Source organism: Schistocerca piceifrons, chromosome 7, assembly GCF_021461385.2.
Source record: "Schistocerca piceifrons isolate TAMUIC-IGC-003096 chromosome 7, iqSchPice1.1, whole genome shotgun sequence".
NCBI classification, from domain to species: Eukaryota; Metazoa; Arthropoda; class Insecta; order Orthoptera; family Acrididae; genus Schistocerca; species Schistocerca piceifrons.
In genome coordinates, this window is record NC_060144.1 from 78,578,431 (window position 1) to 78,605,729 (window position 27,299).

At 43.7% G+C, this 27,299-nt stretch overlaps 1 protein-coding gene and 1 non-coding gene across 2 annotated transcripts in view; one reads left to right on the forward strand and one right to left on the reverse strand.

The window, feature by feature from the left end:
• LOC124805443 (myrosinase 1-like) overlaps positions 1-27,299 on the reverse strand; it is a 92,381-nt gene that overhangs the window by 51,616 nt on the left and 13,466 nt on the right. Inside the window, exons 2-3 of the mRNA XM_047266005.1 lie at positions 18,221-18,354; positions 3,305-3,439 (exon numbers count right to left, since the gene is read on the reverse strand). Of these exons, the coding sequence (XP_047121961.1) occupies positions 3,305-3,439; positions 18,221-18,354 (269 nt within the window). The remainder of the gene's footprint in view (positions 1-3,304; positions 3,440-18,220; positions 18,355-27,299) is intronic.
• Positions 23,578-23,661, forward strand: Trnaf-gaa. Its single transcript is given in 2 exon segments — positions 23,578-23,617; positions 23,627-23,661. It is a non-coding gene; the product is annotated as a tRNA-Phe (tRNA).

The window sequence follows — 27,299 nt, forward strand, 5'->3', positions numbered from 1 at the left end:
CTTGTCCTAGGGGTGGGAAATTGCCCCCTAAAGGCGGAAGGATCAGCAATGATCAACGACATGAGGATGCAGAAGGCAATGGAAACCACTGCATTAAAGACACATAACGTGTATCCACAGGACATGTGGCCTGTAATTGAAGAAGTGTCATGATGATCTCTCCATTGGCAAAAGATTTCGGAATAGTCCCCCATTCGGATCTCCGGGAAGGGACTGCCAAGGGGGAGGTTACCATGAGAAAAAGATTGAATAATCAACGAAAGGATAACGTCCCACGAGTCGGGGCATGGAATGTCAGAAGCTTGAAAGTGGTAGGGAAACTAGAAAATCTGAAAATGGAAATGCAAAGGCTCAGTCTAGATATAGTAGGGGTCAGTGAAGTGAAGTGGAAGGAAGACAAGGATTTCTGGTCAGATGAGTATCGGGTAATACCAACAGCAGCAGAAAATGGTATAACAGGTGTAGGATTCGTTATGAATAGGAAGGTAGGGCAGAGGGTGTGTTACTGTGAACAGTCCAGTGACCGGGTTGTTCTAATCAGAATCGACAGCAGACCAACACCGACAACGATAGTTCAGGTATACATGCCGACGTCGCAAGCTGAAGATGAACAGATAGGGAAAGTCTATGAGGATATTGAAAGGGTAATGCAGTATGTAAAGGGGGACGAAAATCTAATAGTCATGGGCGACTGGAATGCAGTTGTAGGGGAAGGAGTCGAAGAAAAGGTTACAGGAGAATATGGTCTTGGGACAAGGAATGAAAGAGGAGAGAGACTAATTGAGTTCTGTAACAAGTTTCAGCTAGTAATAGCGAATACCCTGTTCAAGAATCACAAGAGGAGGAGGTATACTTGGAAAACGCCGGGAGATACGGGAAGATTTCAATTAGATTACATCATGGTCAGACAGAGATTCCGAAATCAGATACTGGATTGTAAGGCGTACCCAGGAGCAGTTATAGACTCAGATCACAATATAGTAGTGATGAAGAGTAGGCTGAAGTTCAAGACATTAGTCAGGAAGAATCAATATGCAAAGAAGTGGGATACGGAAGTACTAAGGAATGACGAGATACGTTTGAAGTTCTCTAACGCTATAGATACAGCAATAAGGAATAGCTCAGTAGGCAGTACAGTTGAAGAGGAATGGACATCTCTAAAAAGAGCCATCACAGAAGTTGGGAAGGAAAACATAGGTACAAATAAGGTAGCTGCGAAGAAACCATGGGTAACAGAGAAATACTTCAGTTGATTGATGAAAGGACGGAGTACAAACATGTTCCGGGAAAATCAGGAATACAGAAATACAAGTCGCTGAGGAATGAAATAAATACGAAGTGCAGGGAAGCTAAGACGAAATGGCTGCAGGAAAAATGTGAAGACATCGCAAAAGAGACGATTGTCGGAAGGACAGACTCTGCATACAGGAAAGTCAAAACAACCTTTGGTGACATTAAAAGCAAAGGTGGTAACATTAAGAGTGCAACGGGAATTCCACTGTTAAATGTAGAAGAGAGAGCGGATAGGTGGAAAGAATACATTGAAAGCCTCTATGAGGGTGAAGATTTGTCTGATGTGATAGAAGAAGAAACAGGAGTCGATTTAGAAGAGATAGGGGATCCAGTATTAGAATCGGAATTTAAAAGAGCTTTGGAGGACTTACGGTCAAACAAGGCAGAAGGGATAGATAACATTCCATCAGAATTTCTAAAATCATTGGGGGAAGTGGCAACAAAACAACTATTCACGTTGGTGTGTAGAATATATGAGTCTGGCGACATACCAACTGACTTTCGGAAAAGCATCATCCACACAATTCCGAAGGCGGTAAGAGCTGACAAGTGCGAGAATTATCGCACAATCAGCTTAACAGCTCATGCATCGAAGCTGCTTACAAGAATAATATACAGAAGAATGGAAAAGAAAATTGAGAATGCGCTAGGTGACGATCAGTTTGGCTTCAGGAAAAGTAAAGGGACGAGAGAGACAATTCTGACGTTACGACTAATAATGGAAGCAAGGCTAAAGAAAAATCAAGACACGTTCATAGGATTTGTCGACCTGGAAAAAGTGTTCGACAGTATAAAATGGTGCAAGCTGTTCGAGATTCTGAAAAAAGTAGGGGTAAGCTATATGGAGAGACGGGTCATATACAATATGTACAACAACCAAGAGGGAATAATGACAGTGGACAATCAAGAACGAAGTGCTCGTATTAAGAAGGTTGTAAGACAAGGCTGTAGCCTTTCGCCCCTACTCTTCAATCTGTACATCGAGGAAGAAATGATGGAAATAAAAGAAAGGTTCAGGAGTGGAATTAAAATACAAGGCGAAAGGATATCAATGATACGATTCGCTGATGACTTTGCTATCCTGAGTGAAAGTGAAGAAGAATTAAATGATCTGCTGAATGGAATGAACAGTCTAATTAGTAAACAGTATGGTTTGAGAGTAAATCAGAGAAAGACAAAGGTAATGAGAAGTAGTAGAAATGAGAACAGCGAGAAACTTAACATCAGGATTGATGGTCACGAAGTCAATGAAGTGAAGGAATTCTGCTACCTAGGCAGTAAAATAACCAATGACGGACGGAGCAAGGAGAACATCAAAAGCAGACTCGCTATGGCAAAAAAGGCATTTCTGGCCAAGAGAAGTCTACTAATATCAAATACCGGCCTTAATCTGAGGAAGAAATTTCTGAGGATGTACGTCTGGAGTACAGCATTGTATGGTAGTGAAACATGGACTGTGGTAAAACCGGAACAGAAGAAAATCGAAGCATTTGAGATGTGGTGCTATAGATGAACGTTGAAAATTAGGTGGACTGATAAGGTGAGGAATGAGGAGGTTCTACGCAGAATCGGAGAGGAAAGGAATATGTGGAAAACACTGATAAGGAGAAGGGACAGGATGATAGGACATCTGCTAAGACATGGGGGAATGACTTCCATGGTACTAGAGGGAGCTGTAGAGGGCAAAAACTGTAGAGGAAGACAGTGATTGGAATACGTCAAGCAAATAATTGAGGACGTAGGTTGCAAGTGCTACTCTAAGATGAAGAGGTTAGCACAGGAAAGGAATTCGTGGCGGGCCGAATCAAACCAGTCAGTAGACTGATGACTGATGACCAAAAAAAAAAAAAAAAAAATGAGCAGAGGCAGTCATGAATGCAGCTGCGGCAGTGAAAGGAAATTTGATTCGTAGTTGTTTGCAGAGCTACCTGATAGATAAAACCATACGTTACAATCAGCCATAAAAAACTGTAACATTCATAATTGTAAAAGTGTATATAGCTTCACTTACCATAGGCTGAATGCCATTTGCAATCAACAGATCGATAAGGTTGTTGTAGTAATCAACTCCTGCTTGATTGATTTGGCTGACATCACCCACAGGAAGAACTCTGGCCCAAGAGATGGAGAATCTATATATGTCCACCTGAAACACGTAGCGAAGTCAATATTCAGTGATACCTAGAATGTTTTCGTCTAGATTACTCACTCGTCGTTGGACAGCCAGCACCCTTCCTTCTCCATAAAAGAGCTTCCTTTTAGTAATAGGGAAGTATGAAGTATCCCTGAGTGAGAAAAACAGTACGTTATACGAAAATGGTCTGCTAGTCTTGGTACTGTGTGGTGCTAAATCGGAGCGACGTTGCGCAGCTGCTAAGGCCTTGGACTCGTCCGGACATCCTCATTTAGACCTCCTGTAGTTTCCTCAAATCGCTGAAGGCAAATGCCAAGATGGGGCCTTTTGATCCAATCCAAATTTGCTTCCGTCTCCGCGTCGACGGGACGCTAAACCCTTACCTTCTTTCTTTGGTGTTGAAAGTCTGAGACTCACTGCACAACAGTCTTAGGAGCTTTTGTTGGTGTATTGTAGAATGAAGCTCTGTAAAACCTTTTTCAGCATGTTTGTTTGTAAATGTGTGTGTGTGTATGTGTGTGTGTGTGTGTGTGTGTGTGTGTGTGTGTGGGTGTGGGTGGGTGTCTGTGTTGTGTTTGTGTTGAGAAAAGATTTGAAAAAATACACTACTGGCCATTAAAATTGCTACACCAAGAAGAAATACAGATGATAAACGGGTGATCATTGGACAAATATATTATTCCAGAACTGACATGTTATTACATTTTCACGCAATTTGGGTGCATAGATCCTGAGAAATGAGTACCCAGAACAACCACCTCTGGCCGTAATAACGGCCTTAATACGCCTGGGCATTGAGTCAAACATAGCTCGGATGGCGTGTACAGTTACAGCTGCCCATGCAGCTTCAACACGATACCACAGTTCATCAAGAGAAGTGACTGGCGTATTGTGACGAGCCAGTTGCTCGGCCACCATTGACCAGATGTTTTCAATTGGTGAGAGATCTGGAGAATGTGCTGGCCAGGGCAGCAGTCGAACATTTTCTGTATCCAGAAAGGCTCGTACAGGACCTGCAACATGTGGTCGTGCATTATCCAGCTGAAATGTAGGGTTTCGAAGGGATCGAATGAAGGGTGGAGCCATTGATCGTAACACATCTGAAATGTAACGTCCACTATTGAAAGTGCCGTTAATGCGAACAAGAGGTGACCGAGACGTGTAACCAATGGCATCCCATACCATCACGCCGGGTGATACGCCAGTATGGCGATGACGAATACACGCTTCCAATGTGCGTTCACCGCGATGTCGCCAAACACGGATGAGACCGTCATGATGCTGTAAACAGAACCTGGATTCATCCGAAAAAATGACGTTTTGCCATTCGTACATCCAGGTTCGTCGTTGAGTAAACCATCGCAGGCGCTCCTGTCTGTGATGCAAGGGTAACCGCAGCCATGGTCCCCGAGCTGATAGTCCATGCTGCAGCAAACGTCGTCGAACTGTTCGTGCAGATGGTTGTTGTCTTGCATACGTCCCTATCTGTTGACTCAGGGATCGAGACGTGGCTGCACGATCCGTTAGAGCCAAGCGGATAAGATGCCTGTCATCTCAACTGCTAGTGATACGAGGCCGTTGGGATCCAGCACGGCGTTCCGTATTACCCTCGTGAACCCACCGATTCCATATTCTGCTGACAGTCATTGGATCTCGACCAACGCGAGCAGCAATGTCGCGATACGGTAAACCGCAATCGCGATAGGCTACAATCCGACCTTCATCAAAGTCGAAAACGTGACGGTGTGCATTTCTCCTCCTCACACGAGGCAGCACAACAACGTTTCACCAGGCAACGCCGGTCAACTGCTGTTTGTGTATGAGAAATCGGTTGGAAACTTTCCTCATGTCAGCACGTTGTAGGTGTCGCCACCGGCGCCAATCTTGTGTGAATGCTCTGAAAAGCTAATCATTTGCATATAACAGCATCTTCTTCCTGTCGGTTAAATTTCGCGTCTGTAGCACATCGTCGTGGTGTAGCAATTTTAATGGCCAGTAGTGTACTAGTCATATTTGGATATGCACACTCTCACAAAAACACATAACTAAGAGTCGCCACGCGTATTTTTTTCGGAAAATTTTCTTGGTTTCGTTTTTGCTGTGTATATCTGGAGTAAGCCCAAATAAATATTGTTCACCATATGTTACACACGACGTCCACTGTCGATGGAAATGCTAGAAACAAAAAACAAATTAAAGCGGAATTTTCTGTGGCCATTCGAAACATTGACCCAAAATTAGTTTGGTGTGAAATTAGAAATGAATTGACATGGACAGTAAAACACGAAGAATAACCAGTATCCCAGTAGCCACAGCACCGCTCTGGCCCACAGTGACTGCTGCTGCCATGCAGAAGCGCTGCTCAGTCGCAGCTGTAGTACTGGCTGTTCTTTTTGTTTTACTGTCCCTTTCAATACTTACATATAAAGCGAATGTAATAGATTATTGTTGCACCACTCCATCCGATAGGCATATAAAATTCCGCTTTAAAACTCCTATACAAGACAACACGATTTATTTGGGCTAGCTCCTGTTACACACTGCGGAAACACAATTGCAAACATCAGACAAAATGAGTGTGAGGACTCTCAGGACGGCATCCGCTATACGGGGTGCAACGGATATAAGTGCAGATATTTATACTGGTGACTGAGGACAGTGTACTGAACTACATTACATAAGCATTTACGTCATTTGCAGACTAATAATTCTAGTTGTTACAAGTCGTATGTTTTAAGGTTGAGTAGTAGCTCCGGGTACATTTGGCAACAGCCGGTCATTAATTCTTATTTTCCCCTGCCCAGCAGGTCAAGTGTTGAAGTGTGGATGCATGGACACAAAATGGTTAGTCTAAACTGACAGGCAAAGTCCACTCAGTGGTGCAGTTACAACCATGCAGAAAACATCAGGTAGTAAAATTTGGAATGCGTTTGTGGGAACAGAAGAAACAACCACCACACTCACGTGTATACATATTAAGGTATCACGTATAAAAATATTTGTACTTGTACCCGTTACATTCAGTATATTTAAGGGGTCTCAAAAAGTAAGCTAGACATTAGTATGGCAGAGCAAGTAACTTTTATTGAATGCTGCACAACACTTCAAACTGACCGTTGGTATCATTCGGCTGAAAGTGGCATTTGATTTGGTCCATACACCGTCAAAATTTCACGATGGATCTGTGTGAAATTTAGACGTTTTGCCTGCAAGTATCGGACTGTCCAACGTGATGCACCTGTTAACCGCATTAAAATGTTGCTTTTTGAATAATTAATAGAAATTTCCCAATCGTTTAATTACGGCTACAAAACATTAAGAATACATATTCTTTGTGTAAATAAATGCGTAAAGTAAGGAGAAAAGATCACGATTTAATGTAAGGAATGTATTTTTTGTTGTTCCGATAGAGAATGTTCCAGAGAAATGTTTACATATCGAAACTGTAAAGCAAGTTGAAGACATTCGCCGTAATTTGTTTTTGGATTATATAAAAGTAGGAGATGTGAGCTCTCCCTCTCTCTCATTTGTTTTCGATGGCTGTTACACAAAATCTAAGCGACGCTCTCGTATCTGTAAGCTTTGGCTAAATAATTAGGCTACTTTAATCACGACAGCTGTGTCTGAATTAAGAACCTACTTTCCTCTTCCACTAATGCCACATCTCAATTTATTATGTCGCATTTTAGAACTTTTTCGGGCTGCAGCGAAGGAGAGTTGCCGACGAATTGTTTGGTGGCCACAACAGAAAGCTACTAGTGTTCAATCAGCTTTTACTTTATCAAAGGTTTATTTCAGTGTCCCTGAGACCTTCTTTGCCGATCTTTTCTGTCAGTACCTGGGCAAGGTAATTACTCAAACTGCGTAATTTTGACATCGGTCACTGGCCTCTAAACAGCACCATCGGTCAACATTCTCGTCGATGCGATGGGAATTTGATGCTGGTTGGTGGTATATAATTTCATCATCAACAAGTAAAAATTTTCTATCCACCATGCTTTCGGAAGCATTGCCATCAGCAAAAGTCATAAATTTATTTATTTTTGGCGAATTTTCCCTAAAAGGAAATCGTTAAGCTTATGACTTTGAAGGCTTGTTCTTCTTGTCCTTCCAGTACTCCTTCATTCTCTTGGAGAGGGCCTCTTTTCTCTCCTCAGACCATTCTTGTTTGGTCCGCTGTTTTAGCACTTCTGACTTTACTTCCCAATTGTCTATGTGTTTTCGGAAGGTGCTTCTGTCTGTGGTGTTTGTGGTGCCAATTGCTTGTAGGTCTTTTCGGACTCCTTCCATCCAGGGTGTCGAGACTTTAAGTGTCTTGATGTGTTCTAGAATTTTCTTGGTGAGTCTTGTTTCAGGGAGTCTATCTAAATGTCCGTAGAATTTAAGGCGCCTTTTTCTCATATCGTTCTCGATGTTCGAATATGCTTCTACTGTTGAGTTCTTCTGTAGTCTGTAGCCATCTGGTGTGGGTCTTCCTCCTAAAATTTTCCTCATGATTTTGCGTTCTTCTTTTTTGATTTCTTCAATTTTGATTTTCCTGTTGAGTGCTAGTGTTTCGCTGGCATACAGTGCGGCGGGTTTGATCACTGTGTTATAGTGTCTGATCTTGGTGTTTCTGGAAACGCATTGTTGTTTGTAGACGTTTCGTACCATGCCTAGTGATTTCCGTGTCTTCTGTTGTCTGTCTTCGTAAGCCAGTTTCTCTGTTCCAGTCGGTTCGATGATTTCGCCTAGGTATCTGAAGTGTGTGACCCCTTCAATTTTGCCGTACTTGGTTGTGATGTCGTCGCCTTCTCTTGTTAGGACTTGCGTTTTTTCAAAAGAGATTTGTAGGCCGACTTTCTCGGCGCATTCTTTCAGGATTTCGATCTGTGTTTTTGCTGATGTTGGGTCATAGGTCAGTATCGCTAGGTCGTCTGCGAATGCTAGGTAAGGGATTTCCAGTCTTTTCCTTCCTAATGTGACTGGTCTCCAGGTGTTTTGTCTCCTGACTTCAGCTTCCCATTCGCTCATTACTTTGTCCAGGACGATGTTGAACAATAGCGGGGATAGTCCATCTCCTTGTCTTAGGCCAGTGTGGATTTCAAAGGGGTCCGAGATTTCGCCCATGAATTTGACTTTGGATTTTGTATTGGTTAGTGTCTGTTCGATTAGTCTTCGGGTCTTTTGGTCTAGGCCTTTTTCTCTGAGGATTTGGATGAGGGACTTTCTGTCGATCGAGTCATAAGCCTTTTTGAAGTCGACGAAAGTGCAGATGATTTTTTTGGGGCTTGTCATGTGGGATTTTATGATTGATTTCAGGTTGAAGATTTGTTCGGGGCAGGCTCTGTTGGGTCTGAAACCCGCTTGGTATTCCGAGATGGCGGGTTCCAGTTGTCCTTGCGTTCTGGTGAGAAGGCAGGTTGATAGAATTTTGTAGATGACCGGTAGCAGGGAAATTCCTCTATAATTGTTTGTGTCTTTGTGTGCTTTCGGAAGCATTGCCATCAGCAAAAGTCATAAATATAATATTACATTTTTTTAGAGATCAGTAATATTATAGCACTGTAGCAGCACTGTGTCTGCAGGGTAGCCAGAACGTGTACTCTCTTCTGACAATGTGACGCTCTTGTTGTGGAAAGGTCTTAGCTTGGGCCGATATGTGCAACTCATTTTTTTAGTCCCCTCGTATGTATAGGTCACACATTAATAAAACCGACAAACTGTACAGATAGATTTTGACTAGAAATGGGGGGAAATGTCCTATGAACATGTGTCTGGAAATGCATCGTTGCCCCGATGGGTGGCGCTGACGAATAAAAGTTCCTCTATGTACCGTGTGTTCCTTACGTGTTGCAGCTGTGTAATTGATGCTACCTACTGTAAACGCAGAATAGTCCGGTATTCATGTCGGGAACCCTCTGAGACGGCTCTCGTGTATGGTCAAGCAGATGGAAACAGTCGAGAGGCAGCAGGGCTGTACAAAAACAAGTACCCTCACAAACACCAACTATATCCCACAACATTTATAGCCATTTTTGGGCGTTTGTGTGATAATGGGTACTTTCAAAGAGACGAATGTGCAGGGAGGCGGCAGACGGTGCGTACACCAGATGTAGAGGACCGGGTGCTACAGGATATTGAGACGAACCCACAAAAAGTTCCAGGCGATTGGCCCACCAACATGGTGTAAGTCAAAGTACCGTGATACGTATCGTGAATGACAACCGCTATCATCCCTATCACTTGCAATGAGTGCAAGGATTACCAGCAGGAGATTTCCCTCTACGGGAGCGATTTTGTTGATAGTTTTTGAAGCAGACAATCACAATTAAGGGATTTCGGTCATCAGTCGGCTTCACCGACGAAGCAACCTTTACCAGAACTAGCATTATCAATGTGGATAGCCGGCATGTGTGGGTTACAGACAATTCTCGAGGAAAGGCGTCTCATCACATCGGTTCAGCACCAATGTGTGGGCGCGGATTCTCTTCAGTCGTCGTTGGTCCCGTTCTTGCAGGATCCTTATCCGGCCGCAGCTGTGTGGGAGATTTGATGTTTTACCAGATTCGTGATATTCACGGTACATCCGTGAAATGGCCGTACGGGTAAATCCCCACTTCATCGCTAATCGCTACCTCGGAGATACTGCGTCCCATCGCTCTTGCGACGACTATAACACGACGTTCAAACTCACTCAAGTCTTGGTAACATGCCATTTCAGCAGCAGTAACCGATCTGACAACTGCGCCATTTTTTTTTTTTTTTTCTTTATCGTATTTCAATTCCCCATCGGGGCGGGCTGGCAGCAGCATATGCGCTGCTCTTCAGCCGAAAGACATAGAACAAAACAATAGAAGACATTTAAAAACAGCAAAGGAGAGAAGAAGGCGAACATAGATAGAAAAAAGGGAGAACATCATGGAAGGCAATATACAAAAAAAACGGGGTGACTGTAAAATGGAGATAAAAAACTGTTTAAAAGTAGCACACACAAAAAGCCACACACTGCGACGATTAAAAGAACACAAGGCACAGTATGACTGGAGCATAATGGTGTTGACGGATGGCATAGCACACAACATAACACTGACGGCGAACCTCAAGGCAGTTCACAATTAAAATCACACCTCTTGACGCACACGAGAAACAGCACGAAACACAACACTGACGTGGCACACTGATGACGATCAATACAGAGGATCTGCCAGGTTCAAGGAGATGATGGAGACCTGAAGAAGGGAGGGAGGGGAAGAGATGGGGGAGGGGAATGGGGGCGCTCTGAAGAGGGCCAGGTAGGGAGGGATGTGGGAAGGAGAGAGGCAAGTATGGGGTGCAGGGTCTCAGGGGAGGGGGGGATGGAGGAAAATCCGCTCTGGGAGAAGGAGGAAAGAGGAGAAGGGGGCCCCGGGGAGGGGGGGGGGAACAAGGCCGGGTTATAGTTGGAAGGAAGGGTATATGTCACGGCGAAGTTCGTCATCCGGGAGGGGGAGGCGTTGGAAATTGCCCTGATGAAGGAGATGGAGGGTGTGGAGGTGGAGAGAGGGAGGGATACAGCGATAGAGGCGCGGCAACGGGCGGGGGGTGGAGAGGAAGGAGGAAACCAGAGGGTGGGGGGGATCAACCCTGCGAACAGTGTAAAGGATGCGGAGATGTTGGAGGAACAAGAGGAGGTGGGGGAAGGGGATCAGTTCATACAGGAGCCGTGTGGGGGAAGGAAGGCGGATACGGAAGGCAAGGCAGAGCGCATGGCGTTCAAGGATTTGGAGAGCCTTGTAAAAGCGGGTGGGGGCGGAGATCCAGGCGACGCTGGCATAACAGAGGATAGGACGGATGAGGGATTTGTAGGTGTGGAGGATGGTAGAAGGATGCAATCCCCATGTCCGGCCGGACAGGAGTTTCAGCAGGCGGAGGCGGGAATGGGCTTTCTGCTGGATGGTCAGGAGATGAGGGGTCCAGGTGAGGTGTCGGTCAAGGGTGAGGCCAAGGTATTTCAGGGTGGGGGTGAGTTGGATAGGACGACCATAAAGGGTGAGGTAGAAATCGTGGAGGCGAAAGGAGCGAGTGGTACGGCCTATGATGATTGCCTGGGTTTTGGAGGGGTTGAGACGGAGGAGCCACTGGTTACACCAAGTGGTGAACTGGTTAAGGTGGGTTTGGAGGGTACGTTGAGACCGTTGAAGGGTAGGATAGAGAGCCAGGAAGGCGGTGTCATCAGCATATTGGAGAAGGTGAACTGGTGGGGGTGGCTTGGGCATATCAGCTGTACAACTGCGCCAGACACTTGTTGCCTTATATAGGCGTTGCCGACCGCAGCGCCGTATTCTAGCTGTTTACTTATCGGGGTATTTGAATACGCATGCCTATACCAGTTTCTCTGGAGCTTCAATATACATCTGTGGACAGGTATAGTTAGATACCCGTCATGCGTTCGTGGTTTTCTTTTATCCTAAACAGTCAATCATGGACAAATAATACCAAAGCATCTAAATCAAAAACAATGTACTTCTGTAGAATATCGTGCTCGAATAAGTCGAAAAGCTACAGAATGACTAATCAGTGTCTGGCAGACCAATCATGGCGCGCCCTGTGAGCTCACTCACGTGCTAACCTTCCACCGTTTGACACCGAAGCGACACACTGGCGCTTAACATCAGGTTTCCACATCATTTGACGTCCCTTCGCTCTTCTTGAGTGTAAGTTCGGTCGCCTAATCCGGAAGGAATTACTTCATAGTGATACAACGAATAGTCTCTCATCATGCCGACAGTTAGTCTTAGAGATATATTCGACATTATTGGTATATGACAAACGGTAGTGTGGTCACGCTCTGCATCAAAGGGCGGCATGTTTAGATACGTTCCAGTATCTTTGCAATATTTATCTGGATGGGAGCATCAACAAATGTATTTCAGTGGCAAAATGAAAGACAAGGAGATAAGAAGTAATTAATTTCCTCCGTGAAGTCGTTGTCAGCGGCAAGGATGCTACAACATTATCCTCTTTCCTTCCGGTCAGGGACTCGTTAGTGGTGGTTGCTTTTCTTCGTCTTGGAGTAACACTTACCAACATTCTCGGTTGCTTGTTGTTATTTGTCTTCCCCTAAATTTAACGCTCTGTTGTTCCCTCCAGTTCAGTATAAATTATTCCGTAATTACTCAAAACATGCAGTCTCAACCTGTCATTTCTTCTGCTTCTTTTTGTCGACACATTTCCTCCCTCAGCGATTCTGCGGAGAACCTCCATATTCCTTATTTTCTCAGTCGACCGTACTCCTGAAACATCCTGTGTTTCTGACAGTTCAAGATTCGTATTGATAAATTTGTGGTCTCGACTTGCATTATCACAAACTTCTTTATCGAATTAATCTCAGTCATCGATACTAGCAGAATTCTTTTGACGAAGAATACAATGAGGTGACAAAAGCCATGACATACCTCCTAATATCGTGCTGGACCTCCTTTTGCCCGGCATAGGGCAGCAAGTCGACGCGGCATGGACTCAACAAGTCGTTGGAAGTCACCTGCAGAGATATTGAGCCATGTTGTCTCCGTAACAGTTCCTAATTGCGGAAGTGTTGCCGGAGCAGTATTTTGTGACCTCTTGATTACGTCCCATAAATATTCGATGAGATTCGTGTTGGGCCATAAGCGTGGCCAGATCATTCGCTCGAACTGTCCAGAATGTTCTCTAAACCAATCGCGAACATTTGTGGCCCGGTGACATGACTTACTGGCATGTGTGAAAACTGCATCGTTGTTTGCGAATATGAAGTCAATCAGTGGTTGCAAGTGGTCCCCAGGTAGCCGAACATTACCATTTCCAATCAATTATCGGTTCAGCTGTACCAAAGGACTGAGTCCATTCCATGTAAACACAGCTCACGCAATTCTGGAGTCACCGTCAGCTTGCACAGTGCCTTGTTGACATAATGGGTCCATGGCTTCGTGGGCTCTGGGCCACACTCGAACCCTACCATTATCTCTTAGCAACTGAAATCGGGACTCATCTGAGCAGGCCACGGTTTTCCAGTCGTCCAGGGGCCAACTGATATGATCACGAGTCCAGGAGAAGCGTTGCAGGCGATGTTGTGCTGTTAGCAAAGGCAGTCACGTCGGTTGTCTGTTGCCATAGCCCAGTAACGCCAAATTTCGCTACACTGTCATAACGGATACATTCATCGAACGTCTGACGATGATTTCTCCTGTTGTTTCACACAGTGTTGCTTGTCTGTTAGCACTGACTACTCTAAGCAAACGCTGCTACTCTCCGTAGTTAAGTGGAGGCCGTCGGCCCATGAATTGTGCGTGGTTAGAGGTAATGCCTGAAATTTGTTATTCTCTCTACACTCTTAACACGATGAATCTCAGAAAACTGAATTTCCTAACGATTTCCGAAATGGAATCTCCCGTGCGTATAGCTCCAACTACCATTCCGCATTCAAAGTCTGTCAATTCCCGTGGTGCGCTATAATCACGTCGGAAACCTTTTCATGTGAGTTATCTGAGTAGAAATGACAGCTCCGCCAATGGACGGCCCTTTTATACCTTTTTCACACAATACGACCACCATCTGTATACGTGCAATCGCTACCCCATGAATTTTGTCACCTGACTGTAAAACTGATGGTTGTCCTAATTCGCAATTGCAAATTCATTTAATGTGAGTTTAATTTAGTTTCTTGTTAAAATATCCTTTTTACGTGTTTCTTGCTATATTTGTAATGCATTACTTTGCTTCCGAGGTAGCAGAATTTCTTCATTTCGCCTAATACATGGTCCACACATTTGATATTAAGACTGTCAGAAGTCTCATTTGTGCTGCTACTCAAAACTTTAGTCTTTCGTTGGTGTGCCCTCAATTCGTCTTCTGTATTCAGTAGATTGTTTATTAAATTCTACAAGTTCTGCACTCTACCTCACTTTCACACGGTGGAAAACTGTCTTGGGCGAATTTTATCATTAAATCCGTTAACCCTCAATTATAATCCCACCTCTGAATCTTTCTTTCGTTACCTCTGCCACAAATAGACTGAATACCACAGGAGTGAGATTGCATCCCTGCATTACCTCTCTTTTAATCCGACCACTTTGGCAGTCCGTTCCTGTGTTTCCCATTAGCATCTTGCGGGTACTAAATTACCAGCGGAAAATACTCCTAGAGCACAGAAAATGCAATATGCTGTTGTTTTAAAGGCTCTGACTGTACAGTGGTGTAACAGCTACCTCATTAGCCGGCAGGAGTGGCAGTGCGGTTCTAGGCGCTATAGTCTGGAACCCAGCGACCGCTACTGTCTCAGGTTCGAATCCTGCCTCGGGCATGGATGTGTGTGATGTCCTTAGGTTTAGTTAGGTTTAATTAGTTCTAAGTTCTAGGCAACTGATGACCTCAGAAGTTGAGTCGCATAGTGCTCAGAGCCATTTGAAGCCAGCTGCCTCATTACCTTCCTCGCTACTTTAAAAATTTTCCCAAAAATTTCGGTATGCGAACATATTCGCGCTCTTTTTAACATGCAGCTCACCTGTCATTCTCGCGAGCTCACGTAAGTGTAACTGGCTCACGCCTACTAGTTCATCGCAGACCCGCATGGGGGCGAGAGTCCGTCCTAGAAATTGCAAGGTTTTCGAGAATGTTTTAATTTCAATAATATAAATGCAGGAGGCAGGGGACCATTATTATAATAATCACTAGTTGTCCATTTAGGCTTACTGGGTCGCAATGCTAAATGTCAAACATTAAATGTTATCGCTCATTGCAGACTAGTCTGTGAATGTGAGTTTCACATACAACTTAAAATGCCAAATCTAAGCGCAGTGACCGCTCATGGTTATCAGTTAATGGATAAATTCCGGAACTCGTCATGTGAGCAATAAAGTCATTCCTTGCCTGATGTTTGACTTCTACCACTGCGACACAGTCAGCCTGAATGCGGAAATACTCGCTGTTTCAATTTCACGTTTGATGTCGGATAACAAATGACAAACGAAATATTTATTTTCGTGTGGTGTAGTTGCAGATAAACAATTTTTGGATTTTTTTTCTTTGCTTATACTGTGATATCTTGTTTCTGGCCAAATTTCATGATTCTGGGCTAACGGGAAGTACCCTATAGGTTTTTTTTTATCCAAAATGGCCGTATCTTTTTATTGCATCGACTTAGGAGTTTCAATATTTTACACCGCCAACGATCATAGACCCCAGTATCTGGCATAAAGTTCAAGTTGATACTCCTACCCGTTTGCGAGAAAAACTGTTTTTAACAGCCTGACAGACAGAAAGACAGACAGACAGAAGGAAAACAAAGTGATCCAGTGAGAGTTCGGTTCTTACCGACTAAGATACGGAACTTTTGAGAGCTTGTCTTTCACGTACTGTGTAATTGTATTATGGTGTTTGCTGCTATTTCAAAATGAAAACTAAAGCAAGGCCCTCATTTATCTCTTTCCAGGCATCTTAATTGTTACACAAAATAGCGAAAGTCTGGTTCATCAATGTTATTGTGTAGAACAGAGGTAATAGAGTGGAATATCTCCACGAATCTCTTGAAAAGATAATCAGTTATTATACTCTCTGCCAACGGCCTTGCCGCAGTGGTAACACCAGTTTCCATCAGTTCACAGAAGTTAAGCGCTTTCGGACTTGTCTATCACTTGGATGGGTCACCGTCCGGATCTGAGGAGCGCTGTTGACAAGCGGAGTGTACTCATCCCTTGCGACGCAAATTAAGGAGGTGCTTGATTGAGACATGGCGCCTCTGGTCCTAAAAGCTGACAGCCTACCGCTCTACATCCGCATCCAGTGACGCCTGTCTTCGAAGGATGACACGGCGGTTGGTCGGTATCGTTGGGCCTTCCGAGGTCTGGTCGGGTGGAGTTTAGTTGATAATGCTTCTAAGATGTGCTTTATATATCACGGTTATTAACGTATCATAATGTATAGCTTTCAACGAGTAGCGATCATTATTTCTGAGAGTACATCTAACCAATATTTATATTTAGTTATTGTTCTTCGTTTCGTAGTCTGATTTCGTAGCACGAATGACTCGAATTTGATTTCAACTTTTCAGACCTGGTTCTTCGTAGACAGTCGGTTCATGAGCACATCTTAATAACTGCTTGCAAGACAATCAAAGTCTTTGGCTTCGAAAGCTGACATTGACGGTTAGGAAAGAGATCAGTACGATTTCCGTTTGCTCTTAGGCTTGCTCAACTTGGATCATCCAGGTTTTGTAGTTGTGGCCAACGAAAGTTTCTCATGTATGACGTTTCGTCCTGAGCTGCGCTGAACGTGTTCAGAGTTGCTCCTGCTTCCACACAGTCCTGCCGACCGACGGGTGAATCGGACGTCGGATAGAGACATAAACACCGAGAAATGGCTGTGCACGGAGATGATGCAATGTTTCTGGAAGATCTTGTATACAGTCGCCTAGTAAAAATATTCAGTGAATATGCAATATTAGAAGAGGTTTGCCATTGACCGGCTTCATAACTTCCGCACCTTCGGCAAGCAAACGAAATATGTTCTTATGGAACATCGGAAGACAAATCGACTGGACTGAAGACATCTTAACTACAGTACCGTACGAAAGAATACCACAGAGATGATCATACAGACGACACTTTCGGATTCCAACGAAAATCAGACGAAAATGTAGCCACTGACGAGTTTTAAATTAATGTAACAATATTCGTTTTGTGGAATAAAAACGCATTTTTGAATAATTGTAAAAAGTACTCGAAATTCCGCGAGTAAAAGGAAACAGTACGTAGTTCTTAATGCTTAGACAACGCCACAAACGAAACCATTGTCTCGCTTACCGCAAGAGGTTGCTATACGAACGCTAGTGTTGACGATCTATATAAAAGACATAGCAGCCCCTTAATTTCCTTCTGTCTGTTCGCAGACGACAATATTATACGCCACAGAGTTAGAAAATTATTGTTACGGAATGCAAGAAGACTGAAATATGATCAGCACTTGGTGCAATGACTGGTCTCTTTCCTCAACAGAAACAAATATAATGTTATAGGGACAGGCCTGCTGTCAGTTACTAGGATAGGTAATAACGCAGTATTTATGAACACCGGATAAATCTTACTACGATTAAGCTGAATCAGTCGAAGAGAGAGAGAGGGGGGGGGGGGGGGAGGAGAGGGGAAGACCCAAGGAAAATGTGTTCGCATCGTACCGAGTTTGTTAAATCATCGCTAGAGCGGTACAAAAACGCTCATCCGAACAGAATGGTGGACATACCTGGAAACGCAATGTGGATCGTGGAGAACCGGATCAGTTCCTGGAGTCCATCTTCCGACACAAGTAAAGAAATGGTCTGTATGGCTCAACTTACGCACCGCCCGAAAAGAAAAGTAAATCACCCAGCAGAGGAGGAAACTAAAGGGAACTTCACGGTTTGAGAGGGTACGTGAGTCAGGCGCGCACGCGCAGTTTTAGTCTCTGCCGGGAGGTTTAAAATCAGCGCACACTCCTCCGAAAAATAAACCTTGCCGATGTATTTTATTGACGTTAATATTCTTCACAGGCTCTTCCTCTCCTTTTTTTCTATACTTTCCTTTTGTCCTGTCTTAGTTAAATCCAGGCATTCGGCTGCATGTTATTACTGTAACATAATACTTTGCTTAACAAGAGAGTTAATGTCTGTATTTGTATAATAGTTAGTGTTCACAAGTTTTTGTAGAGCTTTTCGGTTTGTAATTGATGACCAAATTGTGCCTCAGAGTACTATCAACAATAATAAAAGCTATAACACCAGAAATATTGTGCACACATGTACTGCAGCACGTGTGCTCAGCTCACCCCTAAATCTCTGACCAGCTGCACGTCCTCCTCATACTTGTGGTAGGAGTCGCTCGCTACGTCGCCGTTGGATCCGTCGTTAATGTACTGCGAGTTGTCGTGCGTCAAGGTGTCCCAGATGCTCACTCCTTTGCCTGCAACACATCGCAGCAATCATCATAAAATATTTCTGCTACATACTTGTACAATTCTAAACAAATATCAGAATGCTGTTTGCAGCAATAGTACGCTGTAAGGGTTGGTCCAAATTTCAGTTTCTAAAGATTGAATCGGGTAAGGCTGGCTCTTTGACGTGCTAGAATAACTAGATATAAGTATTACAAGAGAGAAAACTTGAAAAAGAATCTTCGTTGAGTCTAATTTCGGTTTAGAAAGGAGAGAGGTACAGAAATATGGAGGGCGAACGTAGGAGTACAAATTGCCTCCCAAAGAAACAGAAATAATTGTAAGTTAGTCTAATTCATTTAGTGCCATTATTTATTTATCGTGAGCTGATTATATATATATATATATATATATATATATATATATATATATATATATATGTATATGTATAATTTCGAAGAAAGCGAGGGCAGAAAGATAAATGTAAGAACTATTGCGCAAGTTTGATACACCATGCAGCCACATTTCTGATCAGAGAGTATACAGAAAAATGAAATGAAAATTGAGGATATGTTAGATGACGATCAGTTAGAGGAAGTAGAGGTAACAGAGAGAGAAAGTCGTGAGGTCGTATTGGATGATGGTGGCAAGACTCAAGGGAAACTAAACACTTTCGTAGGATTTATCAGTGTAGAAAAGTGTCCGGCAATATAAGGAGGCGCAAGATGTTTCAAATCCTCAGACACACAGGTGTATGCTACATAGAAGACAGTATATGCTACCAATGTATTCCAAAACGCCGCGCACAAAAACGGTATATTCCCGTGGTTCAGACCTCGTGTTCTGTTCGTGATGGAAACGGATGATCAAGTGGTTTTGAATAGCCCTTTAGACTAGGGATCATTTGCATACCCAACAGAAGGATGTCTCATCGTACCTATCCTACAGTAGTGGGTCGAAGTTTGATTATTACACAATCTGTTGGTTCTTTCTCCATTGGATGAAGCCTACGCTGCGCCTTAAGGAGCTTATGGAGGAATCATTTAGTTCATTTACGGTTTCTGAGAAAACACGAAAAAAGCGTTTTTCACCGTCAGAAGCGAATATCGAAATAACTAGCAGCAAAAATTACTCAAATGTTAACGGTATATTCTCTAAGCATTTTCCAAAATTTTATCTGTTATCGAGAAATATCCCAAAAATATGGTTTGTGGGTATCAAAACCGAGCAGTGATTTCCAAGACGGTCACGCGTAGCAAATGACTCTAATTTTTACGATATATTCCTATGATCTCGATCTAGAACAGCCTTGAAAATTTTCTTGATATCTTCATCCGTTTCCGAGAGACGTTACATTTCACCTACACGTGAAATACACAGGTAAATCCGGTGTGAGGCGAAAACGTAGTTTGTAAAGCGTCGTAACACGAAGACATATGGTGCAAAGCGTCTCTGTTATCATCAGAACTGTTCTTGGAACCATGAGTTGTAGTCACAACGGACACGCAAAATTTTGTGCACGCAAAATCCGGTCTGAGGTGTAAAATTAGTTTTGTGTTATTTCAATTTCAATTTCACATAAGGAAACTATCAAAATTTTACTGACCCGTAAATTAATTTTCATATGAGAGACATGTCCTGCTGCAGAAAGAAAAAGAAGGCATTCAGCTCAAAAATGCTCCTATCTGGGAACAAATAAAACGAATATACTCGTATTTAAAAGATTCTGACTCAAAAGTGGGATACCATCTATCTGGTTCTACCGTCCTCTGTACCTTTAAAAATTTTCGCAAAAATTATGGCATGCAAACATATTCCTGCATTTTTGAAGCAGACAGCGTCAGTGTGAAATACGTCCACGAGACTCAGAGGGCCATAGACACGGGTTCCCAGGTAGATGCCGTGTTTCTTGACTTCCGCAAGGCGTTCGATACAATTTCCCATAGTCGTTTGATGAACAAAGTAAGAGCATATGGACTACCAGACCAATTGTGTGATTGGATTGAAGCGTTCCTAGATAACAGAACGCAGCATGTCATTCTCAATTGAGAGAAGTCTTCCGAAGTAAGAGTGATTTCAGGTGTGCCGCACAATATACATAAATGACCTTGTGGATAACATCGGAAGTTCACTGAGGCTTTTTGCAGATGATGCTGTGGTGTACCGAGAAGTTGTAACAATGGAAAACTGTACTGAAATGCGGGAGGATCTGCAACGAATTGAGGCATGGTGCAGGGAATGTAGACAAGTCTAATGCGCTGCGAATACATAGAAAGAAAGATCCCTTATCATTTAGCTACAATATAGCACGTCAGCAACTGATAACAGTTAATTCCATAAATTATCTGGGAGTAGGCATTAGGAGTGATTTAAAATGGAATGATCATATAAAGTTGATCGTCGGTAAAGCACATGCCAGACTGAGATTCATTGGAAGAATCCTAAGGAAATGTAATCCGAAAACAAAGGAAGTAGGTTACAGTACACTTGTTCGCCCACTGATTGAATATTGCTCACCTGTGTGGGATCCGTACCAGATAGGGTTGATAGAAGAGATAGAGAAGATCCAACGGAGAGCAGTGCGGTTCGTTACAGGATCATTTAGTAATCGCGAAAGCGTCCGGAGATGATAAATAAACTCCAGTGGAAGACTCTGCAGGAGAGACGCTCAGTAGCTCGGTACGGGCTTTTGTTGAAGTTTCGAGAACATACCTTCACCGAGGAGTCAAGCAGTATCGCTCTCTCCTACGTGTATCTCGCGAAGAGACCATGAGGATAAAATCAGAGAGATTAGAGCCCACACAGAGGCATACCGACAATCTTTCTTTCCACGAACAATACGAGACTGGAATAGAAGAGAGAACCGATAGAGGTACTCAAAGTACCCTCCGCCACACACCGTCAGGTGGCTTGAGGGGTATGGATGTAGATGTAGACGTAAAAGTAAAAAATACTGGAAGATAGTATACTGTGATTGTAGTACAGAAACGGCGAAGGAGACAATGGCAGTGTGAGAGAAAGAGAGAGATGCAGTGGCAGTAGAATATAGTTGACAGTGAGAGGACAGTGCTAGTGCTAGGAGAAGAGTATAGGACACAGTGCCATTGGGAACAGGATAAAGAGAAGGAGAATGTGGAAGGAGAGAGAGCCAGTGATAAAGAGTGACAACAATCTACGTCAATGATAATGAGTAGGAGTGAGATTGTGTGAGAAGAGACAGCAGCAGCGGGGAAGGAATGAATGAGACAGCAGCGATAAGACACAGCAGGAAGGAGACAGTGACAGTGGGGCGAGACAGCAGTAGTAGGACAGCACTAAGGAGACTGGAGACAGTGACAGACAGACACAAAGAAATGATGACAATGAGTCAGGCTGAATGAGTGAGTGAGAATGGATAAGAAAGGGAGTGGATGGGTATGAGCGACTTACTGCTATGAACTAGTAGGCGCGAGCGAGTCACACTTAAGGGAGCTCGCGAGAATGAGAGGTGAGCTGCATGTTAAAATGAGCGCGAATATGTTCGCATACCGAAACTTATGGGAAAATTTTTAAAGTGGTGATTAAGATAATGAGGCAGCCGGTACACCACTTTTCAGTCAGAGCCTTTTAAACAACAGCGTATTGCTTTTTGTGGTCTAGGAATATTTTCCGCTGGTAAGATCCTATTGGGATACACAGGTACGGACTGCCAAAGTGGTCGGATTAAAAGAGAGGTAATGCAGGGATGCAGTCTCACTGCTGTGGTATTCAGTCTACTTGTGGCAGAGATAACGAAAGAAAGATTCATAGGTGGGATTATAATTGAGGGTTAACGGATTTAATGATAAAATTCGCCCAAGACAGTTTTCCACCGTGTGAAAGTGAGGTAGAGTGCAGAACTTGTAGAATTTAATCAACAATCTACTGAACACAGAAGAAGAATTGAGGGCACACCAACGAAAGACTAAAGTTTTGATTAGCAGCACAAATGAGACTTCTGACAGTCTTAACATCTCATGTGTGGACCATGTATTAGGCGAAATGAAGAAATTCTGCTATCTCGGAAGCAAAGTAATGCATTACAAATACAGCAACAAACACATAAAAAGGATATTTTAACAAGAAACTAAATTAAACTCACATTAAATGAATTTGGACAACCATCAGTGTTGCATTCAGGCGACAAAATTCAAGCTGGTGGAGGCTCTGTAATGGTGTGGCATGTGTGCAGTTGGAGTGATATGGGATCCCTGATAGGTCTACAACGACTCTGACGTGTGACACGTACGTAAGCATCCAGTCTGGTCACCTGCATCCATTCATGTCCATTCAGCCATTCTGCATTCCGACGGACTTGGGCAATTCCAGCAGGACAATGCGACATTCCATACGTCCAGAATTGCTACACAGTAGCTCCAGGATCACTCTTCTGAGTTTAAACACTCCCACTGGCCACCAAACTCCCCAGACATGAACATTACTGAGCACATCTGGGATACCTTCCAACATGCTATTCAGAAGAGATATCCACCCCCTCGTACTCTTACGGATTTATGGCCAGCCCTGCAGGATTCATGGTGTCAATTCCCTTCAGCACTAATTCAGACATTAGTCATCGTGCGACACTTGTGCTTGCCCGCGGGGACCATACACGATATTAATCAGATGTACCAGATTCTTTGGCTCTTTAGTGGATGTTTCCACCCTATGCATCGGGCATAAAACTACCACGTTGAAACTGATACTACCTGCTCCACAAACGCGCAATGTCTTCACCATAGGTCAACAGATCGCAACCACCAGTTAGAAAACCAACAGCTTCTATTAGGCCACTCAACGAATACCATAATAGGTCGCCTGTCACAAATCGTTATCCAGGGGTAGGGGTCAGAGCCATGAACAACATACTAAAAACCCTGACATACGGGGTTCGAGCGTTGGGTGGGAGGGAACGGGTTACTTTTTATGTTTTCTTGATTAATTCGAAAAGCGCTGCTTCTTGCGAAATTGTTTCCCAATACAAAATAGAACTTCATTAATATTTCCTACAAAAGAAGGTCCTATTGATTTTTATTTCTATGAGTAATAGTGTCCGTGTTGCAGGGGATGTAAAAACCGTAGATTATTAAATATAATGCTTTAACCGTATAAATCAAATGTTTATCTTTAAATGAAGTGGGTTCAAAACAGCTGGTAAATGTATGTCCACGTGTAAGTACAGTAGAGCTGCACTAACCGATTAACTGTGTTCCGAGGGTGAAACGCGGTTGCCGGCCGGAGTGGCCGAGCGGTTCTAGGCGCTACAGTCTGAAACAGCGCGACCGCTGCGGTCGCAGGTTCGAATCCTGCCTCTGGCATGGATGTGTGTGATGTTCTTAGGTTAGTTAGGTTTAAGTAGTTCTAAGTTCTAGGGGCTGATGACCTCAGAAGTTAAGTCCCATAGTGCTCAGAGCCATTTGAACCATTTGAAACACGGTTGAGATGGGTTTTTAAGGGGGTGGGGGCGTGTGCGATAGAAGCACGTGAGAAGGTAGGTCACTGGATTGTGGACACGCCTTTCCCCCTTTCAAAGGTCTGTATAGTGAAGATCGAGCAGGTGATTCCCCATTCTGTCTACCCAGCAACGTCACAAGAAGCAAATAAGGGTGCTCTCTTGGGTAAGACAACTTCCCCACTATGAAAGCTACACGCTTCTCAGTTGCAGGTAAGCTGTAACTCCATAACATTCCCGGTGCAGTTCTAGTATGTGAGAAGACAAAATAACGTCACGGAGTTCATTTTTATACAGGCGTTTCAGAACTCAAAGGCAAAACATCAGTAATGGCTCCCTCACATAACAAGAAAAATAAAAGGCTATGTCAATATGCATCCGGAAATGCATAGTTACCGAGTTATTCGAGCATGTTGCTGTTACGCAGTGCACCCTGACAAAAGATCTGTTTGCCGGAGAAAAATGTGCAACGCCCGTTACAAGCGTTACGCAAATTGTCTAACAGGGAATCAGCGTGATATATCCTGAATATCGTTCAACATGCACAGAGGAATTACAGTCATCGCCAGTTAAATGCGTAGCTTTTGGACCGTGGTTTAGTTGCGCAGCCTGCTCTCAAGTGTTCCCGTACATTTCAGACTGTGTGTGGGGGAACCTGAATGCAGAGTTCCCTGAGGGCTCGGTTGGTAGAGGTGGACTGTCACCTGTGGGGACACGTAAAGCCTCTCGTTTGTTCGACTGCTGTTGTGGATGGAGCTACTCTCTATGCACTCGTTGTGGCAGTCTTTCAGACAGTACGAACTACAGCAGGCGTTTTAGAGCGCGTGCGGTTTTCAGTGGTGCGGCGAATGGAGGCCTATATTCTCGCAAGTGGAGGTCACTTTGAACACTCCTCTGACACGCAACCAGAGTGTACCGGCTGGCGTTACACACGTACAGGGTAGTTTGTAGGAAATGAAGGTCGCACAGATCTGTAACGCTGGATCTGAGGACCTATACTGGCATAGCCCTCTTCTCTTCTTATTATATGATGAATCCATTCTTGAAGTTTTAGCATCGAGTTTCGAAACACCTTATACAGTGGAGTTATTTTCGTTTGTTAAGTGAATATACATTTGCAGTTGTTAACCGAGTTCTTCTGTAGAAACGCTCAAAAGACGGCCCTGTCATCTGTCTTCCACATCGAAGAGCCTGTCCCAGGTGTACCATGCCGTCAATACAGGGCTATTACAAACGATTGAGGCGATTTCATAAATTCACTGTAGCTCCATTCATTGACATTTGGTCACGACACACTACAGATACGTAGAAAAACTCATAAAGTTTTGTTCGGCTGAAGCCGCACTTCAGGTTTCTGCCGCCAGAGCGCTCGAGAGCGCAGTGAGACAAAATGGCGATAGGAGCCGAGAAAGCGTATGTCGTGCTTGAAATGAACTCACATCAGTCAGTGATAATAGTGCAACGACACTTCAGGACGAAGTTCAACAAAGATCCACCAACTGCTAACTCCGTTCGGCGATGGTATGCGCAGTTTAAAGCTTCTGGATGCCTCTGTAAGGGGAAATCAACGGGTCGGCCTGCGGTGAGCGAAGAAACGGTTGAACGCGTGCGGGCAAGTTTCACGCGTAGCCCGCGGAAGTCGACGAATAAAGCAAGCAGGGAGCTAAATGTACCACAGCCGACGGTTTGGAAAATCTTACGGAAAAGGCTAAAGCAGAAGCCTTACCGTTTACAATTGCTACAAGCCCTGACACCCGATGACAAAGTCAAACGCTTTGAATTTTCGGCGCGGTTGCGACAGCTCATGGAAGAGGATGCGTTCAGTGCGAAACTTGTTTGCAGTGATGAAGCAACATTTTTTCTTAATGGTGAAGTGAACAGACACAATGTGCGAATCTGGGCGGTAGAGAATCCTCACGCATTCGTGCAGCAAATTCGCAATTCACCAAAAGTTAACGTGTTTTGTGCAATCTCACGGTTTAAAGTTTACGACCCCTTTTTCTTCTGCGAAAAAAACGTTACAGGACACGTGTATCTTGACATGCTGGAAAATTGGCTCATGCCACAACTGGAGACCGACAGCGCCGACTTCATCTTTCAACAGGATGGTGCTCCACCTGCACTTCCATCATGATGTTCGGCATTTCTTAAACAGGAGTTTGGAAAACCGATGGATCGGTCGTGGTGGAGATCATGATCAGCAATTCATGTCATGGCCTCCACGCTCTCCCGACTTAACCCCATGCGATTTCTTTCTGTGGGGTTATGTGAAAGATTCAGTGTTTAAACCTCCTCTACCAGGAAACGTGCCAGAACTGCGAGCTCGCGTCAACGATGCTTTCGAACTCATTGATGGGGACATGCTGCGCCGAGTGTGGAAGGAACTTGATTATCGGCTTGATGTCTGCCGAATCACTAAAGGGGCACATATCGAACATTTGTGAATGCCTAAAAAAACTTTTTGAGTTTGTGTATATGTGTGCAAAGCATTGTGAAAATATCTCAAATAATAAAGTTATTGTAGAGCTGTGAAATCGCTTCAGTCATTTGTAATAACCCTGTATGTATTCATCGATATCGATTTCATGGTCTCTCCCATCACTGTCTGGAACATTTATCACAGAGTGAGGGATACTGCATCAGCACAACCTCAGCTCTCCCAGCATACAAAGCGGCCCAAAAGTTCTCCCTCCGAAACGGTCGCCTAGGCGTTATGTATAAGGAGAGATCAAAAAGTTTGCGTTTGAGAGCGGTGTTGCAGCATTTATGCAACCCAGCACAACTCCGATGCTGTTATATAAGCACGTACAGGTAGGCAAGGGAAACATCGCTCCTTATAAATTCAGATATTTCAACGGAAGTCGAATAATGCCTCCCAACTGATTATTGTTCTAGACTTCTACATGATCAGTCGCACTCCATCAGACATATTCACACCCGTCTTGTAAGACATACTTTGTATTCGTTGTAAGTGGCTTCACTCAGCACAGACCACTCTACAAGTACCAGCAATTCCTGATAGAAAAGATTTATACAGTCTACCATTAACACAGTTAATGGTGAGAGAAATATAATAACTTTCTTTTCATTCGTTTATTCACACCTGGTGACCCCAGTGCAATTACATAGCTTTACGATATGCTGTTAGCGATTTACTTACAAATTAAACAGTTATCAGCCGTTGTTTACAGGATCGTATTTTACATAGAGGCTCCCTTAGCAGATGCAAATAAGTCTGCATTTAATAAATTGAAAATAACACCACTACGTAAACACATGGTCAGAGAATTTACCTGATATATTCACAAAAGAGGAGAGGAAATTCTGAAAACAAAAAGTCGATCACCACTCGTGATGGAGGAAGTCGCCTTTTCCGCAAGTCACTACAACTGCCATTCAGGATGACTAATAGTTTCCCCTTCAGCAGTGTACATCAGTTCGCAATGAGTTACGTAGATTTTCCACATATGTGTTACTTGCGTTAATATTATTAGTAACTCGTAT